The following is a 21,795-nucleotide window of genomic DNA, read 5'->3' as shown; positions in this document are numbered from 1 at the left end:
GGTACATCGCATTCCCCACTTCTCTTTTAATAGATTTTTTAAAATTCTGTTACACCTTTTATTTTTTTCTTTCATAATTTATTGTCAAGTTGGTTTTCATATAACACCCAGTGCTCATTGCAACAAGTGCCCTCCTCCATGCCCATCAGCCCCCTTCCCCCTCCCTCCCACACCATCAGCCCTCAGTTTGTTCTCAGCATTCAAGAGTCTCTCACAGTTTGCCTCCCACCCTCTCCCCAACTATTTTTCTCCTTCTCCTCCCCCATGATCCTGTTACAGCTTTCAATAGCAATCACAGAAAACATCTTATCATTTGTGTTAATATTGTCATTTTACTCAATAGACAGTATATACTATTAATATCATTTTCTACCTATATGTATCTTTTTCTTTTAAAGGACTATTATTCCTTAAGCATCGTAATAGTTTTATTACTAACAAAATTAATAGCAAAATTTCACATTATTCAACATTAAGTATGTATTTTTTAAGTTTATTTATTTTGAGAGAGAGAGAGAGCAGGGAGAGAGAGAGAGACAGATAGAGAATCCCAATCCCAATCTGTGCTGACAGCACAGAGCCCAATGTGTGGCTTGATCTCACAAACCATGAAATCAAGAACTGAGCCAAAATTAAGAGTTGGACACTTAACCAACTGAGTTACCCAGGTGCCCCTTAAATATATATAAATTATATATATATAAATAATAAATAAATAAATAAATAAATATATATATATATATATATAAAGTATAAACTTTCTTGCAGGGTTACGTGGGTGGCTCAGTTGGTTGAGTGCCTGACTTCAGCACAGGTCATGATCTCACAGTCTGTGGGTTCAAGCCCCGCATCGGGGACAGTTTGGAGGCTGGAGCCTGCTTTGGAGTCTGTGTCTCCCTCTCTCTCTGCATCTTTCCTGCTCATGCTCTGTCTCTCTCTCAAGAATAAATAAACATTAAAAAAAAAAAAACTTTCTTACAGGCATACATACTCATGAATAGTGAAACCATAATAAAATGAATATTTCTCTTGGATGTTAATTTTCATAATTCCTGTGCCAGAAAGCACAGGACATTTTTTGCCTTTTTGCTTTTCCTAATATTTATTTATTGGTAACTTACATTGATGTTAATGGATTTGTTCCTTGCATTCTTTAGAAATTGGGTATATCATTGATAGAGTATATTTGTTCACTTGGGATGACAAATATCTTTACCCCTTCATTATCTGATTCATTTACTGCATTATTCTGTTATGTATTCTGTAACACACACACACTCTCTATTAAAGTTTTAATGCATTATTTATCCTATTCTAGATTTTTAATAATTACCTTTAAAAATTACCTTATTATAGCTTTGTGATCTTTCCCTAATACTTCACCTTAAAATATCTTGACATGAGGGGTGCCTGGATGGCTCAGTTGGTTGTGTGTCCGACTTTAGATCAGGTCATTATCTCGCAATCTGTGGGTTCGAGCCCCGCATCAGGCTCTGTGCTTACAACTCAGAGCCTGGAGCCTGCTTCAGATTCTGTGTCTCCTTCGCTCTCTCCTCATTCCTCTCTCTCTCTCTCAAAAATAAACATTAAAAAATTTGAAAATATCTTAACCTGTGTGTATATTGTTATAAATCTTCTCCAAATTCAATCAGAAATAAGTGGGATAAAAATCTAACAAATAAAGTATTTAATGGACAGTTTTGCAGCACATTTTCACATGTGGCTATGACTAAATTATCTTTTCAATTTCTTCTAATGCCCCTTTCAAATTGGCTTTTAAGATGGCCATACATGGAATTAGTCATTTGGTCCTTCCTCTTGTCCTTGTAATTTTTGGTCAGCTGGGTTATGTAATATCTTAGGAAATCCTGTTTTCCTCTAATAACATCCTTCATAATAAGCATCACAGTGTGACACTATTTAATCTTAATTGTTATTCATGAAGTTGTTACATTTTATTTGAGTACATTTTCCCCCAAATTTAATCCAGATATTCTATGTAAGTATTTTAAACGACTTCATTTTCATATAATCTTTCTCCTTTAAATGAAAATATTATAGCTCTCATTTGAGTATCTTTTTTTTTTCCTGAGTGTGATTTAATGACCTCAAAATTCTGTGGTTTGATGACTGTCTCTTAATGTCTAGTTGCTTTTCCTGTTTTACTCAGAGAGAAACATAATTACTGGAAAGTGACCTTTCATGGTTCAGACCCATAGCAGAAAATTGTCTCAGCATCACCCTCTGACAGCCATTTATCTTTTCCTCCTCTCTACTGACATGATTTTTTCCCTCCTTGTTTTGTTTTCCCATATCGCTAATGTGTCATTCTAACCTGACTGTTGCTTCTCTGAAGTATTTTGCATAATTTTCCCAATTAGACTAATAAAAGCCAATTAACAGCCCTTTTAAGTTTAGATTCTTTATGATACCATTTGCTGAGGAAAAATAAATCATTGGTTCATGGCTTAAACTGAATGAGTATATTCTGATACATTCAAGAGAAAATTTTTATCAGCTTCATAAAGCATTTTGGTTAGTCTCCCAATAAGAGAGCGTAAGCTAAGTGGTTAGATATGTCATCCGATGCCAGCTCAGCCAACATACTCTCTTGATAAATGAAGGAAAAATAAGGAAACAGTGAATAGACATTGAGTTGTGGTCATTGGCCGTATAAAACCTCAGAGTCCCCAAACAGTATCTGTTCAAGTGAGTCTTTTTGTTTCTTCTTTGCTCTCTGTGGATTCTTTCAAACTTTGTAGCTAAAGGGTCTTTCTGGTTTGTTTCTCTTTGTTTCCTGAGTTAGCTCAAAAAGCAGATACTGATACTGTCTGAGCACATCCATAAAGGGGCCTGAATGTTAATGAATGTATGCTACAGAGAATCTGCAAAACAAACAAGACAACTGGGCTGGCTTCATGATTCACTGTGGCAAAGCTGCTCATTCATTCAAAGTTTCATATTGATAATACTCACGGGGCAGTTGAAATTGCCGTACAGGCTGAAACTTACACAGTATGAAGAATCTTAAGGAGTCAATGTCTGTTGTTTTCTCCAGTGTGTCCCGGTATCTAGCACAGTAACTTAAGCCACAAGGACTGTCATTTGCAAGGGTCTTCCAAGAGAGATCCTATTTCTAGTTTTGCATTCAAACTTTGGTATTCTTTTTCATAAGCTGGGATCCCAAATTGTGTAAGTTTTTGTATGATAAATAATTTGTATTAAAATTGTAGTCTTTAGATTCACACTTAAAAAAAAACCTGCTGTTTGCTGAGTCTCACTTGGGAATACTAATAGGTTCAGGAAGTTTATAATTTGTTTCCTGGGGGAAAAAAAGAAAAGATTTAAAGCTGGGACTTGATTAATTTAACAGTTTTACAGGAAGTGGGGAAGCACTGTAATGAAAAGGAACAGTTTGTGTCAAGCCTCTCCCTCCTCCCCCCCCCGCCCCCCCAGTGTGACATGCAAACAAAAGGAAGAAAAGTTAAGTTTGGCTGTAACATAATGAGAGAGAATGGCAGCAAGGATTGGAGAGAAACGCAGGCCCCAGGTCATACAGCAACTTGGCTAAGGTGAAGCTGTTATAAAAGGTTGCGAAAGGGCTGTGACATGGTTGCATTTCATGATGATCACTCTAGCTGAAGAATAATTTACAATTTTCCAAGGAAACTATAAAATTATTGGAGTCTCATCACACTAGTAGACTGGATACCGTGTATTCTAGTGGCCCAAAGGGATTATTGGATAAGCCATGTCTCAGAACTAGAATGTAGAGCAATGGAAGACAATTCATTTGGGCTCCCTTGAGCATGGCTGCTTCCAGACCTCTCAGTCTGGCATATGCCATCTTTTGTGATAGACCCCTCACTTTCCTTCTCGTCTCCACTTTTACCCGCTGCCTTCCAGTGTTATATCCAGATTGCAGTATCCTCAACGACTAGAGACCACCGGGGAGACCGAGTCACGCATGCAAAGGCAAAGGGCTTTATTACGGGCTCGAGCTGGGGCTCACAGACTTTACCAGTGCAGTGGATCCGTGCTGTGAGCCCCGAACAAAGGCAGAGTAGGGTTTTTATGGGGTTTTGTAACGGGGGAATTACAGAAGTTGTTGACATAGGAACAGTGATCCAATCATAATTATACAACATTATTGACAGCTGGTTTAACCATACACATTGTCTAGAGTATTTGTTACTTTTGGTGAGACCCAATTACAACATTTAGAGTACTTTTAAATTCAACCAATTACAGAGCGAGTCTAGGGTCTTGTTCGGCGTCTAACGGGTTAACTTTAACATTAGGTAACAGAGTTTTATCTATAGTTGCTGGCCTTTCTTAATTGGGTGTTGCCAAGGTAGTATGGTGGAGTGATGTGGTGGGCAGTTTCTTCCGCCTTGGGCAATGTGTAGCTGCCTGATAGTTTCAGGGAAACTGAAACTTAGGCCTTCTAGTTAAGAGGGGAAACTTAAAGCCTGTTATGGAGTCAGTCTGGTTTAGACTTGTGTCCTTACACCAGCGCGCTCTGCCCCAGCCATACTGAATCGCTCAGGTTTCTCAAACATGTCCACATGGTACACACACTTTGGCCCTTTCACAGACTCATCTCTCTGCTTCCGTTTCTTTTCCATTGTTTTGGTTTTTTTTTTCTTTCTTTGTATCTTGTGACTCTGTACTCACTACCCACTGTCCACTTAGTTTCTCTTCTCAAATTTTCACCTCACCTTCGGATACATTTGAAATCTCTCCAAAGTGACACAACTCCAGCCTAACACAAGCCTGACTCGTTCTCTATGCGCATTAAATTCCATGTAGCAAGATCAATACTAAAAGGATTCAGATGATTGCACTTGAGAATAATAGTGTCAGGAAGTATTAAAGATGCATTAAGATTTTCTTTTACCCAAATAAAACCTAAATGAGAACATTTATATTATTTTCCATCATCCAAAGCCTAGTTCAATCTGCACCTTTCCATAAATGACTTTTTTAACTTCACCCATTTAAATTTAATCTCTTTTTGTTTTGTGTCCCCAGGACACATGATTAATACTTTTTTCTGCCATTTGTCAAAATTTTATTTCTGTGGAACATAGGTGCTTTTTCTTTGACAAATTCTATAGATGAATCGCCCTTTTTCAAGAATTGGAAAGCAGCACTTAATTCATTTTTTAAAAATGTACAAACCTGTACTGGCCATGGTAATATGCCAAAGAAAATAAATCAAATCTGCCCTCAGAGAGCTTACATTATGTTAAAGGGAAATAGGAAGCATCAAAGGAAGGAAATGCAGAATTGTAATCACTGGAGAGGAGTTGCTGGCAAGGAAACATGCAGGTAGTATGTTCCATTTCTCCCAGGAGTTAGGTTAGTAAGTTCTACCAAGTTTTGGAATATGGTTAATTGACCCAAATTTCTGTGCATGTTTACAAGCATATGTTTCTTTTAAAAACTGGGCATGTCCTAGTAATTAAAGATAAGTGCTATCAGACTTCCAGATACAACCTTGCTTACCAGCCATGTTGCAAAGTCAGCAAATCTCAGACTAAATTTGCCACACGTATCCACATTTTATAGCAGCAGGGACAAGAGTAGTTGTACAACCTGTTGCAAGCTTCCTGAAATTCTGCTCCCTGTGCTGTAAGATACTCTAACAAGAACCTCTCACGAAAGAGTTCCCTGAAGAGCAGATGTTGGACTATTCTGACAGCAGCACTGACAAGACTTCTCTTGGGATCAAATTAAAGAGTTTTCTATCAATTGAGAAACAAAGGATCAAACAGAGTTCTGGGGCCAGGGAGCTTCTTCAAAGGTTTTATACTGTGGGGGTTGTGAAATTCTTATATTTTTATTATGCAGGGAAAGGGATTTCTGAACATAGTTTCTGGGTAACAATATGCTGTGAGTGAAAATTATGTTTTTAATATTATAGGCTCAGTCAGGAAGACCTTTAAATATGGCGATAATAGTATTGTAAACAGTTTCTATAACCATGAAACTAGTAACCAAAGGGTTAATGGAACTACTCTCACCTGCAGACTAATAAGAGCAGCTGTGATGTTTTACCCAGAACTTTTTATTTTGCCTTTAAATTTCCCTGACCCTCTTGCTTCAGGAGGGTAGATTTGATACTTGTCTTTCCGTCTCTTTGCTTGGCTGCATCTAGAATACATTGTTTCCTTGTTGCATATGGCATGTCTTAGTGATTGTCTTTGCTGCACATCTGGCAGAGGAACTTAAGTTTGGTTACAAATTTGGTAAACCAGGCAAGAGCTCTTTGCCCTTGGTTTGTAGGTCCTCATCTGCTAACCAGCGTCAGGTGATGAGTCCATGCAGCAGCCTGGACTCTGTCCTAGGGACCATCCCTGGGGCCCCACTCCTGCTGTGGCAAGGAAATGGTTTTTGATTTCAGTTTGGACAGACGTCTCATGGTAGGTATTTTGTGTGCAACCACAGGTGAGCTTACGTCTTCTCCCTTTTATTTTGGTTTAGAATCTTTCACTCATTTGGTTAACCTCCAAATATGGACTTGCGTTCTTTTGGCCTCTTTTTTTGCTTGATTAAGAAAAGACTGACTAGGAAGCCATTACAATCAGTAGGCCAAGTTCTGACTTTTAGGGAGGAACCAGAGCTCACATAGGTATTCTGGGCTTCATTTGGTTTGGTTATGGCTGCTGCTTATGGTAAAAAAAAAAAAACCAAAAAAAAAAAAAACCAAAAAAACCAAAAAAACACCCTCGTTCTCATTGGAGAATGGGAAATGATAGTTTGACCCCTGCATGCAGCCCTTTGGGCTGTATTTTTTAAAATTTGGCAATCGTTTTTGCACAACACTGGTTGGACACAATGTTTATTAGACTCCAGAGAAAAATGACCAATTAATGGATCCACAAATTGTAATACCAACTTGCAATTAGATTTGTGTTGTAAAGGGAGATTTTTGGAAATTGGGCCTTTAACATGTTGTTTGTATCTTGTTTATATATTCATATGTGTCTCCACGTATGTTGTAAATGTGATATTCTCTCTACTGCTGGATGGTATTGCTAAAATTAATTTGCAAAAAAGCTCTGTGTAGTCAGTTTAAAGGTAAGCACTTACAAAAATTGGGTATTCTAAGACTCAGAAAGATAAAAACTAACCCAATTGTTTTGCAAGTTCATATGATCTGGGAAAATAATTCAGTTAAAGCTAATTTAAGGTTGTTTCAATTTAAAATGGACATGTCTTCAGAATTATCAGCATTACATATAAAATTTTTATTCTGTCTATGCTTACTGAAAATCAGATAAGTTCATGTTATCTCCATTGAAACGTTCATCAGAAAAGAAAAAAAAAACTTGGACTTTGTCTAATGCCTCATGAAGTTTATGGGTGATCTAAATATAAATAAATAAATATAAATAATTTTAATACATGTAATTAAGACTACAGGAAATAATAAGGGAAACAACTCTGTATGCAAGGGAAATGAGACTGGGTATTTAAAAAGGGAAAACTTAGGGCAAACTCTGAATGTAAATAGGACAACTGTAGAAGGTTTAGGGGAAGGGAATATTTGGGAAGGAATTTTGTACATGGTTCAGACTGATTAAGATTATGGAGGTTAGTACATAAAGTAGTTTATTAAGGAAGAGAAGGAAGCATAAGAGAGCAAGATTAGGAAGAAGTTGAGCAGTGATGCAATATCAACAGAAGCATTAACTATTCTCTGAGGAGTTCCAAAAGTTGAATTACCCATCAGAACGATTCTAAATTTGGGCAAAAAGGCTGGACTTTTATGACGGTCATAGGATGTGACCACCTGGGCAGAGGGCATGCCCTTGGCAAGGCAGCTGTCTTCAGTCAAGGTGATCCCTGATGGCCTCCGAGAGCTGAGGACTCTTGGCAACCTTCCTGTAGCTGAGAGTCCTTCATTCCTGATAGAGATTCTAGTCAGCACATCACACGTCCGGCACAAGAACTCAGATCCAAGCGGTGCCCTGGATGTCCTTGTCTCAGTAAGTACATATCAACATGGTAGATGACAGGGAGGAAAAAGGAAGGACTGCATACATTTTTAAAAATTTGACCTTGTTGGAATAAATGAGTTTTAATATCAGAGGTACACCAGTATAAAACTGGAATTTGTTTTTCCTCTGTGTTAAAATGAGTTTTCTTAGATTATTGATCTAAACTCTAAACAAAGCTTTTCTTTAAGCCTAGAAAAAAATAAGTGTCTATATTTTTGTCTTCATTAACTGTTGATTATGTAAAGTTGACTCTTCTCAATATTAAAAGAGCTAAGTTTTGTTAACAACTATGTAACCCTCTGTATTTGCCTTTAGAATCAATAGATAATCATTAAGTTTTGTAATGACCTACAATTTTATTTAAGCATGTGCTTTAAAACCTCCTGATATTTCATAAACTTCCCAAAATTCAACTTCCAGATAAAGTATTTTTTGACTAATTAGGCTTATTTCTTTGGTACATCAAATTACATGGGAAGCATTGTCAGATGAGTGATGATAATCCTTCTTAAGTTTTATTATCTGGTTGAATGTTATAACTATTCCAGAAACTATACAAAATCCATACATTCTACTATAATTATCATCACTTGTAATTCTAATTATTAAAATGTTGTATGCCACCGAGTTTCCTTGTCAATTTCATTGTAATGACAAATATAGGTCTCTGATACCTTTAATGTCATAAAACTCAACTAAGTATTTCCAGAAGTAATAGGAAAGCTGCATCCAAAGAGACTCTTGTTTATTAGAACATTGCTGTTTCTCTAAAGTTTGCTCTTCTAGACTTAAGGCTATCTATGACTTACAGATATTTTAAAAAATATTTCTTTGCAAATAAATATGAAACATTTATCATTCTCTCCTTAACGTCCTTCCAGAAATCAAAAATTCTCAATGAGTATTCTCATGTTTCCATGACAATGTATTTATTCGCAGGAGTTCAATAAGAATCCAGTCCACTTGTAAAAGGACACAATTGGAAACATTTGTTTGACTGAGGTTTGGCTGCACAGTCATATTTGAAGGAATTGTTCATAGACTCAGCTATAACCAAATAGTTTCAAAGAGCCAAGGTTGACTTTATGAAGCCAATGAAGCCCCTTGGAAAAATTGTCCTGGTACCTTGTTTATAGGATTTCCAGGAGCCTTACCAGGGGAGTAAAGATGGTTACTTCCTTAGAGGTGCAGAAACTTCAGGATATTTAGGGGACTTATAGATGAAAGGAATTCACTCAGATCTATAGGTATTGCAGGCTAAGCCGGATAGCAGTTATTGTCTTAGCTTCTTAGCCTTGAGAAACTGTTACAAATTCAATTTGAAATTCTTTATGAAAATTTCCAGCAAGGGGCACATGGATGGTTCAGTTGGTTAAGCATCTGGCTTTGGCTCAGGTCAAGATCTCACCTGTTTGTGAGTTGGCCTCTGTGCTCTGTGTTGGGCTCTGTGCTGACAGTGTGGAGCCTGCCTGGGATTCTCTCTCTCTTCCTCTCTCTCTGCCCCTTCCTTGTTCGCATGCTCTCTCTTAAATAAATGAATAAATGAATAAATGAATAAGCAAGCAAGCAAGCAAAAACAAAGGAAAGAAATCCAGAAAAGTTGATTTAAAAAAACGTAACCTCTATGGCCAACCAGTCTTCTTGCTGTGCTTATGTAAATAATGAAGCCAAGTTTGATACATTGGACTTATTTTACAAATTAGTCATAATTTGGCTATATTTGGAAATGAGGTTGATTTTAAAGAGATATTTTGTTTCAGTAACATGCTTTTATGGATGTTAGATTCTAGCTCTGATTAACTGTCTTTGAATGTTTGTTGTTTGCCTAAACAAACTGGACTGGATACTGAATTTTCTGTTTTCTCAAATATCTGACAAGACTCTCCCAACTAATGTTTCCATTTTTTCCCATTTTCCTGAGTTGGAATCACCAAGAACGAAAACTGCAAGTTTTTCTTTTCCTGAAGCCCTGGTAACTGAAACTGACAACTTGAGTAAACTTCAGAGAAAAAAATTGCTACATGGTCCATGTTTAGACAATCTTCATGACTATTGCTATGTAGGCCACTCAGATCACCAGACACACAGATAATTTAATAGTTTTATTCCAGCCATCCCAGTCTGATGGATCTGCCATTGGAAAATCCAGACACTGAGATGTTTATGGATGGAACAGTTTCATGGATCAAAGATGATGAAGAGCTGGATGTAGTGGTGGCCCGTCAGCTACTGTGCACTGTTGAGGGCACCAAAAATACTACTGTGCAGGAACCCAAGGGCAGAGTTGGGCAGATCAAGCTGCCAGGTCAGCAGTCCATACAAAAGCTCCAAAAGACCCTGTAATGGCTTTAGTCCCAGACATAGATGTAATGAAATAAAAGCCCCAATATTCCTCAGAATAGCTAAGGAATGGGGTTTGGACACCATGCTGGCAGTAAAAGAACAACTGGAAATGTGTTGAATTCTTATCCCAGAACACTTTGTGGAAGAAATGATTAACCACATTCCCTAAAGTGTCCATTATAGGCAAGATACTACTCTTCAGTGGACCCGGAAGTGTATTGCTGGTCCCAGTCTTCAGAGAACTATTTAAAAATGTGACATTGTGCTAAAAACAATACTAAGGCTGGGCTTTCTCCACTTTAAAAGGTATACAACTTAGAGGCACCGGACCAGGAGAAGGCAGGCATGTAGACTTTACCATGATGCCAGAAACAATAGGTAATTTCCAATATTTGCTAATATTTGTAGACCCTTTTACAAACGGGATTGAAGTTTTTCTATGACCTTCAGAAAAGGCCTCAGAAGTTGTCAAAACAGTGTCAAGCAAAATCATTCTTAGGTTTGGATTTCCAGTAACAATGCAGAGCGGCACACTGGACCAGCATTTGTGACAAAAGTCACACAAGCAGTCTTCAATGCCTTGGATGTTGAATGGAAATTACACATTTCCTGAAGACTCTGTCTCAATGGAAAAAAAAAAAAAAAGAACTTTGGCAAAGATAACAAGTTTAACTTTGGGGGAAAAAAACCCTTAGGTAAGAGTGGCCTTTAAAAGGAGGTAGGGGTTAGGCCCCTGTGAAATGTTGTATGGAAGACTCTTTCTACACTCTTCCATGACTTAGAAGTCCCTGATGGGGCTTACATTAGGAAATTGGATAATATCAGTACATTCAAAACAGCAGGTTGATTTACCCTACAGATATTTCCTTATACCTCTCGAATTCTGGAGACTCGCTGTTATTAAAGATGTAGAAAACCAAGTAGCTGGAGTACCAACTCCAGGCCTGTTGGACAGGACCTTATGAACTGCTGTTGACCACCTGTTCTTCAGTGAAACTAAAGGGAATTAAGCCATGATTCGTCACACTCAAATGGCAAGAATCCACAGGTTCCCTATACACAGGCAGCAAGGAGAGCATTTAAATATCCCTCCTTGGTCTAGCAAGCCTCTGATGGATCTAAAACTACTATTTAGGAGAACTGGCCTGAAGAAATCAGTCAATAAGTATAACAAGATACTCCTCTTTCCACTATCTTTGAACCTGTGGAGGCCTGCTGGGAACAGGAATCCTGGAACGACAAATATGTCTGGAAGGTTGTGGTCCAAAGCCATTTTTGCTGGCTATAAACGGAGTCTCAGGAACCAGAGGGAGCACACAGCTGTTCTTAAAGTTGAAGGTGTTTATGCCCGAGATGAAACTGAGTTCTATCTAGGCAAGAGATGTGCTTATGTGTACAAAACAAAGAACAACACAGTGACTCCTGGTGGCAAACCAAGTAAAACCAGAGTAATCTGGGGAAAAGTAACTTGTGCTCATGGAAACAGTGCATGGTTCGTGCAAAATTCCGAAGCAACCTTCCTGCTAAAGCCATTGGCCACAGAATCCGTGTGATGCTGTACCCCTCAAGGATCTAAACTAACTGAAAAGTAAATAAATAAAGGTGTAGATTTGTTCTCCTGTAAAAAATAAAAAAGTCTAAGAAGATACTTGTTTACAACAAATCTCCCCTAGAGCCCTAGATAAAATAGACTGATAACCAAAGTACAAAAACTTTGGTAATGCAGAATGTTGGGTTTCAACCTGGAACTAAATGCTGCATTCCTCTAATCCCAATCTTCCCTCCATTTCAGCAGAAAGTAAATAGAGAGGTCATCCTCCCAATTCCCTCAAGAATGAGCAGTGATCAAAAGACAGTGGAGATGGAAACTTGTAACCAAAGAGTTAATGGGGCGACTCTCACTTGCAATATTTTTTTTAATTATTTTTCAAGTTTATTTATTTATTTATTTTGTAAGCAGGGGACAGAGAGGGAGAAAATTCCAAGCAGGTTCCATGATCAGCTCAGAGTCTGATACTCAGCTTGATCCCATGAACCATGAGATCATGATCTGAGCCAAAATCAAGAGTTGAACACTTACCCAACTGAGCCACCCAGGTGCCCCTCAGCTGAAATATTTAAGCAGTTATTTTCCACTTGACTTTAGATTTCCCCTACTCCTTCAGAAGGGCAGGTTTGAGGCTTGCCCTTCTGTCTCATTGGGCTGCCTCTGCAATATGTCCTTCCTTTACTGCATACTCTGTGTTTTAGTGATGGTCTTTGCTACTCATCAGGCAGATGAAATTAGGTTTGGTTACAGCTATCCCAAAATATGCACTATTGATAAAGTATCACTATTATAAATTATAATAATTTACTCTATATTATATAGTATGAACTACTGATAAAGCATAAAGTTATTTAAGTAACTCTTCCCAGGATACAGTTTATAAACAATGTTAATTTTCTTGGAAAAAGACAAAGTGAGATCAGGGAAGACTTTCTAGCATAATTCAGTGCATGTGAACTAATTGAGAGATGAATGAGAAGTAAGATAGCTTATGTAGGAAAAGGGTGTTTAGGGTAGAATGCATAATGACACACAGGGCTAGAAAAGATGTAGTGCTATATCAGAAACTTCTAATTGTCTCCTAATACTCAGTCACTCTTTTTTTTATGAAATATAAATACTCATTGTTAATTAAGCTGATAGCCACCTAAAATTAAAAAAAAAACATATTTCAATACCTTATCAATTACTTATTGCCATTGATTATGTTTGGTATATCAGAAGTGAGCTGTGCAATTTTTAAAAAATGGACTCTACCAATACCAAAACATTGCTATAACTGATACATGAAATCACCAAAGTCTCAGGCTATAAAATCAGTGTACAGAAATCAGTTGCATTTCTATACACCAATAATGAAGCAACAGAAAGAGATATCAAGGAATTGATCCCATTTACAATTGCACCAAGAATCATAAAATATTTAGGAATAAACTTAACCAAATAGGTAAAAGATCTGTATGCTAAAAACTATAGAAGCTTAAGAAGGAAATTGAAGAAGACATAAAGAAATGGAAAAAACATTCCATGCTCATAGATTGAAAGAACAAATATTGTTAAAATGTCTATTACTACCCAAAGCAATCTACATATTCAGTGCAATCCAATCAAAATAGCACAGCATTCTTCTCAGAGCTAGAACAAATAATCTTAAAATTTGTATGGAACCACAAAAGACCCTGAATAGGCAATGTAATGTTCAAAAAGGAAACCAAAGCTGGAGGCATCACAATCTTGGACCACTTTCTTATACCATACACAAAAATTTATTCAAAATAGATGAATGGCCTAAATTTGAGACAGGAAACAATCAAAATCCTAGAAGAGAAAACAGGCAACAACTTCTTTGACCTCAGCCACAGCAACTTCTTAGTTGACACGTCTCTGAAGACAAGGGGAATAAAAGCAAAAATGAACTATTAGAACCTCATCAACATAAAAAGCTTCTGCACAGCAAAGGAAACAATCAACAAAACTGAAAGGCAGTTGATGGAATGGGAGAAGATATTTGCAAATGACATATCAGATAAGGGTTAGTATCCATTATCTATAAATAACTTAGCAGCTTAACCACCTGAAAAACAAATAACCTAGGGAAGAAATGGCAGAAGACATGAAGAGACTTTACCAAAGAAGACACCCAAATGGCTAACAGACCCATGAAAAGATGCTCAACATTGTTCATCACCAGAGAAATACAAATCAAAACTATATTGAGATACCACATCACACTGGTCAGGGTGGCTAAAATTAAAAATCAGTAAACAACAGATATTGGCAAGAATATGAAGAAAGGGGAACCCTCTTGCATTGTTGGTTGGAATGCAAACTGTTGCAGCCTCTCTGGAAAGCAGTGTGGATGCTCCTCAAAAAATCAAAAATAGAATTACCCTATGACCCAGCAAGAGCACTACTAGGAATTTATCCAAAGGATAAAGGAGTAATGATTCATAGGGGCACATGTACCTAATGTTTGTAGCGGAACTACCAACAATAGCCAAATTGTGGAAGAGCCCAAATGTCCATCAACTAACTGATGAATAAAAAAGATGTGGTTTATATATACAATGGAATGCTACATGCCAATGAAAAAGAATGAAATATTGCCACTTGCAACAATATGGATGGAGCTGGAGGGTATTATGCTAATTGAAATAAGTCAGTCAGAGAAAGACAGATATCATATGTTTTCACTCATTTGTTGAAATTGAGAAACTTAACAGAACACCCTGGGGGAAGGGAAAGAAAAAAGATTATTACAAACAGAGAGGGAGGCAAACCATAAGATACTCTTAAATACAAAGAACAAACTGAAGGGCTTGGGGGGATGGAGAAGTGGGTGATGGGCATTGAGGAGGGCACTTGTTGGGAAGAGCATTGGGTGTTTTATATAAGTGATGAATCATGGGAATCTACCCCCAAAGGCAAGAGCACACTGTATACGCTGTATGTTAGCTAGCTTGACAATAAACTATATAAAACAAATGAATAATAAAATAAAGATGTACTAGTTAATTTTATTTATTTTGAGTATATTTGATGCACATAGTGGCAGTAGTTTCTGGCATACAAGATAATAACTTAACTTCCCTTTATGTTATGTTATGCTCACCACAGGTATAGGTACCATCTGTCACCTTCCTTAAAGCACTGTTACAATGTCATTGACTATATTCTCTATTCTGTGCCTTTTATTCCCATGACTTATTCCTTAACTGGAAGCCTGTGTCTCCTCCACGCTGTCACCAGTTTTGCCCACTCTCACGCCCTTTCTCTCTAACAACCCTCAGTTTGTTCTCTGTAGTTATTTAATTTTTAAATTTATTTTTTTTGGGGGGGGAGGAGGGGGCAGAGGAAGAGAAAAAGAAAATATTTTTAAAATTTTTTAAATATTTATTTATTTCTGAGAGAGAGATTGAGGGTGAGCAGGGGAGGAGCAGAGTGAGAGGGAGATGCAGAATCCGAAACAGGATCCAGGCTCTGAGCTGTCAGCACAGAGACCGACATGGAGCTGGAACCCACAAACTGTGAGACCATGACCAGAGCCAAAGTCAGATGCTTCAACCAACTGAGCCACCCAGGCTCCCTTAATTATTTTTTAACATTTATTTATTTTTGAGATACAGAGACAGAGTACAAGTGGGGGAGGGACAGAGAAAGAGAGGGAGACACAGAATCTAAAGCAGGCTCCAGACTCTAAGCTGTCAGCACAGAGTCCGGCACCAGGCTCAAACCTATGAATGGTGAGATCATGATTCAGCTGCCCCAGAAAGAAAAACATAAGCAGGCACGATGCTCATCATGGTGCTTGACAAGGAGCTCAATCCTAGGACCCTGGGATTATGACCTGAACCCAAATCAAGAGTCAGATGTTCTACTAACTGAGCCACTCAGACACCCCTGTTCTCTGTATTTATAGGTATGATTGTTTTTTGTTTGTTTATTAATATGTGGACTCTATAAAAAACCAAAACAAGACGAAACAGAAAATAGATTCTTATAGGAAATGGGTGCACTCCTACTTTTTTCTTTTTTCTGCTGTTCGAACTGTGGTTGTGATAGCAGGGGCTACCTCAGCAATCAGCACAAGAGGGTTTGCAGGGAATGCTACAATGGGGTTATAGCATTACTGTACATTTCCCAAGAAAGAAGTTCTGGCAACTGTTTTTTTCACACTGTCTTGCAAGGATATTTGTAAATCAAATAGCTATGGAAGATAGAAACACTATCTTTATTTGGAGCAGAGAGCAGATTTGTTCCTTGGCCAGAATAATAAAGATAATGGCTCCTTTCACAGCAAAGTTTGGGCAGTTTGGTTGGGAGTCTTCTTTAAAGAATTAGTATCTCCTTGGGGTGCCTGGGTGGCTCAGTCGGTTAAGCATCCTTCTTCCGCTCAGGTCGTGATCTCACAGTTTGTGGGTTTGAGCCCCGTGTCGGGCTCTGTGCTGACAGTAGCTCAGAGCCTGGAGCCTGTTTCAGATTCTGTGTCTCCCTCTCTCTCTCTTTGACTCTCCCCTGCTCACGCTGTCTCAGTCTCTCAGAAGTAAATAAAACATTAAAGAAAAAAGAAATAGCATTTCCTAAACTTACTGTTCCTTAGATGTGAGAAAGGCTAAATCCCACTGCATGTGCAGTATTTGTTTGAGCCTGTTCTCCACCCACTGCCACTTGGCAGCGGACAAGAACTAATGTGAACATGAAGCTCATGCTGTTTATTGTCCTGTGAACAGTAGCATTTTTTCTCCAATCTAGGAGTCTGTTTCTTCTTCCAGCATCTATGAAGCTATGCTAGACTAATTTGTTAGATTTCAAGTAGTAAATGAATTTCAGATTCCTCACAGTTTTTGACAAAGTGTCGTACTCTACTGATGATATGGTTTAAAGTTGGAAACAGCCTGGGTCTCCACACATTTGAACCCATCTCCTTACTAATACAGGATTTGTTTCCTGAAGCTGCTATATTTTATTTACTACAATATTAAATACATGACACTCACACAGATGGGCACCTGGCAACTCGGTCTTTAAACACTGAGACCTGGTTGCTCAACCTGAGAGAAAACACATCCGTGGGCTGAATAAACAGACAAGTTAGGGAAAGTAGCATGGGAAGGCCCAGATTCTTGCCATTCTCTGCAAAATTCAGAAGAGTTTACTTAAATCAGGGATATTTTTGATCTCCTGCCAGTTCTTGGCATGCAAGGGATATATCGGTCAATATCATAACAAACTGAACTATGACCCTGATGATTCCCAGAATGTTATTTCTCTGTCTTTTTCTCATTGAGCAAGAGTGAAATCCCAGTGCGGCTGCATGGCACACGAGCCCTTCATTCCCAGGCTAATCTTTTCATCTACCAGCTGCATCTCTTCTTTCCCTCCTTCACCACACGCCCCTTCTATCAATATGACATACCTGCCACTCTTTATTTATCACCTGCTGTGACCTTTCATGCCCCTTGTCTTTATGCATAATGTTTCCCCCTGCATGTAATGCTTTTCCCCCTGTTTCTTCATCTTACAAATTTCCACTCATCTTTCAACTCTAAGTTAAAATGTCACGTTTCCTTTCTCGCTGTGAAACTGTCAGCTGACACTTCCTATCTTGTCAGTACATTTACTTCTAGCATCAGATTCTCCTCTGCTCTTCCGATTCACAGCATCTAATTTGTCATTGGAGTGAAACAAAGCAGGGAATCAACCTATGTTATGATTAAACAGTTTATGAGGGCAGATCTGAGAAGATAACTGTCCATGAAGTTACATGTATACATAATTGCCTTTATTCTAACTGCTGGAGAATATACTGTTTCTATCCCTTGGTTATTTTTATAACTTTAAAAATACTTATAGTAATAGTTATTATTCTTATTTATTGTTGCATTTTAATTCACAGTCACTTAGCAAATTTGTTTCAAAATAAGTGAATTAGAGATAATGTTTGATAACATATATTTGTTTTTTTTTTTTAATGTTTCATTTATTTCTGAGAGAGAAAGACACACAACATGAGCAGGGGAGAGTCAGAGACAGAGGGAGATACAGAATCGGAAGCAGGCTCCAGGCTCTGAGCTAGCTTTCCGCACAGAGCCTGATGTGGGGCTTGAACCCACAAACCGTGAGATCATGACCTGAGCCGAAGTCGGATGCCCAACCGACTGAGCCAGCGAGGCGCCCCTGATAGCATATATTTGTAAAGTACATAATTTTCAAAACCTTACAAGTATGAAAATACATTAGTTTTAACAAGGAATTCATAAAGCAGTCCAAAAGGACACTATTATCTTTTACACAAATTACAGTTTTCTCATATCTTTTTCAAAGTTCATTTTTGAGGAAAAATTCAGTGCATTTACTCTTATCAAGTAATTTTGCCTTTGTATTAATCAGTATATTATATTGAAATTACAGTAATTTCATAGTTCACCTGTGGACTATATAATACCATATAGTCTATATAGAAAAACATTTCAAGGGACATGTACCAAATGAAAGAAACCATGATAACATAGCCTAGGCAGCAGTAGGTAATTTATAAAATAATAGCTACCATACACCAAACATTTATGTTACAAAAGGGGCTGTCAAATATTATGTCATTTTCATTACCATTACATAAATTTCTTTCTTGTATAATCCCTGTGTTACTGGATTTTATTAAGGGAGGGTTACACAGAAAAAAGACTGAATGAATAGTGGTTTGAAATATACATAATTATATTAAAGAAGTCATTGATGTTGTAACTTGTGCACTTTTCAGGACTATTTAATTTCCAAATAAAAGGCTATATTCCTATACTCAATATTTGACTTCTACATTATAGAAGTAAGCAATATGCTTAATTATCATTGGTTTCTATATACATTTAGCTATATATTTGTATGTTAGTATTTTAAATAATTTCAGAAAAAGAAAATATGTGGTATATTATCGCACAGAAATACTGTATTAGCAATGCTGGGGTCAGCTAAATCAATACTATAATTTGTCAGTGTAGTGTGTATAAATAAAAGAGTAGCTTGAAGTCAACAATTTTTTTTTAATGTTTTATTTATTTCTGAGAGAGACAGAACAGTGTGAGTAGGGGAGCCTCAGAGAGAGAGGGAGACTCAGAATCTGAAGCAGGCTCCAGGCTCTGAGCTGTCAGCACAGAGCCCGATGCAGGGCTCAAACCCACTAACTGTGAGATCATTACCTGAGCTGAAGTCGGACGCTTAACAGATTGAGCTACCGAGGCACCCTAACAATTCCTTTAAAACAATAGGAAAAAAGAGAGGATACTTTTCTTATAAATTCTGTGCCAGGGACTGTACAAGATGCCTTATGTGAACATAGTTAATAAGTAAAATTTCTGCAAAAAATATTTGTGTTAATAATAGCTCATGATTATAGCATACTTCTTTAGAGTTAGATCTTCACAGAAATAAATGAAGTTCTGATTTTACGAAGTGTTTAGGATGATAAAAGCTTCTTAGTGAATATTTCACTTCTGGGTGTTTCTGTGAGTTAAACTGTCCAACATTTGTCCTTTAAAATGTTCCTATTGGTTACTTTCGACACACTGCAAACTGCGATGTGGCAGACAATGGTGAGTAATCAAGCAAAAGGCCCACAGCCATAAAGAGCACATTTGGGCAACTGGAAACATTTTATTATGCTAAGCATTAAGAGAAACATTAAACAGCTTTTTAAAAAATATGTATCTAGGAAATGAAATCAGTTTAAATGTCATATTCTAGAGTTTCTAACAAACATTAGTTAGCCTCCATTTTCATCCATTTGCAAATCTAAGACCTGAATGATTTTATATACTAAACAATAGTGTCTTCCCATACATTTACTTAAACTTAATACTATATTTTTCAGTTTCTATTTACTATTATATTAACTATAATGTCTACTGGTAAAGCAAAAATTCCATTATATCTAATCTTATTAAAACACATTTGAGGGGCTCCCAGGTGGCTCAGTTGGTTAAACGTCTGACTCTGGCTCAGGTCATGATTTCATAGTTCATTGGTGGAGCCCCACATCGGGCTCTCTGCTCTCAGCGCAGAGCCCGCTTCAGATCCTCTGTCTGCCTCTCTCTTGCACGCGTGTGCACATAAATAGGTAAATATTAAAAAACAATTTCAGACTCATATGGTGATAGAAAAAATATTTTTAAAGGACTTCTCCTTTTCTACATTTTGTCATTCAGACTACAATATTAAATCTTGTTTTTCTGATTGTGTTTTTAGGTTATATTCAGTTGGAGGTCGTGATGGCAGTTCCTGTTTGAGTTCAATGGAATATTATGATCCTCATACAAATAAGTGGAACATGTGTGCCCCAATGTGTAAGAGGAGGGGAGGTGTTGGAGTGGCCACGTGTGATGGTTTTCTCTATGCTGTAGGAGGTCATGATGCTCCTGCTTCAAACCACTGCTCCAGGTTACTAGATTATGTAGAAAGGTAAGATCTAAGGTCACAGTTACAGTGAGATAAATAATGTGAATTATATTGATGCCTAATTTAAGTGGTTGTAAAAACTGCATAATTTAAGGAAGGGTAAATTCTACTTTTTAAATCTCTTTGTTTGTCTCTTCATCTACCCCTCCCCTCATCACATGTATACACACTTTCCTTCCTTTTTTTTTTTTTTTTAATTCTAGCATAGTTAATATACAATGTTACATTAGTTTCAGGTGTACAATATAGTGATTCAACAATTATATATATTACTCAGTGCTCATCAAGACAAGTGTACTCTTAAGCCTCATCACTTATTTCACCCACACCCCATACACACCTCCACTCTGATAACCATCTATTTGTTTTCTATAGTTAAGAGACTGTTTTGCTTATTTGTTTTGTTTTTAATTTGATTGTTTTTATTTTTCCTTTTTTTCCCCTTAAATTCCACAGGAGTGAAATCATATGGTATTTGTCTTTCTCTAACTGCCTTATGTTGCTTGCCATTATCCTGTATAGCTCCACCCATATTGCTGTAAATGGCAAGATTTCATTCTCTTTATGGTTGAATAATATTCCATTGTGTATATGTACCATATCTTCTTTGTTCATTCATCTATTGATGGACACCTGGGTTGCTTCCCTAATCAGGCTGTGGTAAATAATGCTGCAGTACCAGGGATGCATGTATCCTTCTGATTTAGTGTTTTTGTCTTCTTCAGGTAAATACCCACTAGTGTGATTACTGAATCATACAATAGTTTTATTTTTCTCCACATCCACACCAACACTCGTTTCTTGTGTTTGATTTTAGCCATTCTACAGGTGTGAGGTAATATCTCATTGTGGTTTTGATTTGCATTTCCCTGAGGATGAGTGACATTGAGCATATTTTCATGTCTATTGGCCATCTGTAGGACTTCTTTGGAAAAGTGTCTGTTCATGTCTTCTGCCCATTTTTAATTGGAAAACTTTAGTGTTGAGTTTTATAAGTTCTGTATATATTTTAGATACTAACCCTTTATCAGATATGTCATTTGCAAATATCTTCTCCCTTTCCATAGGTTGACTTTTGTTTTGTTGATTGTTTCCTTCACTGTTAGTATGTTTTTGTTATTATTTGTCTGTTTTGTTTCATTTTGTTTTGTTTGATGAAGTTCCAATAGTTTATTTTTGCTTTTGTTTCCCTTGCCGCAGAAGAAACTAGAAAGTAGTTGCTAGGGCCAATGTCAAAGAGGTTACTGCCTATGATCTCTTCTAGGATTTTTGATGGTTTCCTGTCTTACATTCAGATCGTTAAACTATTTTCAATTTACTTTTGTGTATGGTGTCAGAAGGTGGTCCAGTTTAATTTTTTTGCATGTAACTGTACATTTTTCTCAACACCATTTGTAAGATAGACTTTCTGTTTCCCAATGGCTATTCTTGCTTCTTTGTTGA

General features: G+C 37.3%; 1 protein-coding gene across 2 annotated transcripts in view; it reads left to right on the top strand.

Moving 5' to 3' along the window:
- Positions 1–21,795, top strand: part of KLHL1 (kelch like family member 1) — a 368,129-nt gene that overhangs the window by 325,822 nt on the left and 20,512 nt on the right. For both annotated transcript variants that reach the window (XM_039244388.1, XM_039244387.1), the window contains one exon: positions 20,143–20,355. In XM_039244388.1, the coding sequence (XP_039100319.1) occupies positions 20,143–20,355 (213 nt within the window). The remainder of the gene's footprint in view (positions 1–20,142; positions 20,356–21,795) is intronic.

Source organism: Hyaena hyaena, unplaced genomic scaffold (genome assembly GCF_003009895.1).
Source record: "Hyaena hyaena isolate Hyena2069 unplaced genomic scaffold, ASM300989v1 scaffold_239, whole genome shotgun sequence".
In the NCBI taxonomy this organism is placed as follows: domain Eukaryota; kingdom Metazoa; phylum Chordata; class Mammalia; order Carnivora; family Hyaenidae; genus Hyaena; species Hyaena hyaena.
The sequence above is the reverse complement of the archived record's forward strand: the minus strand, read 5'-3'. Positions and strand labels throughout refer to the sequence as shown.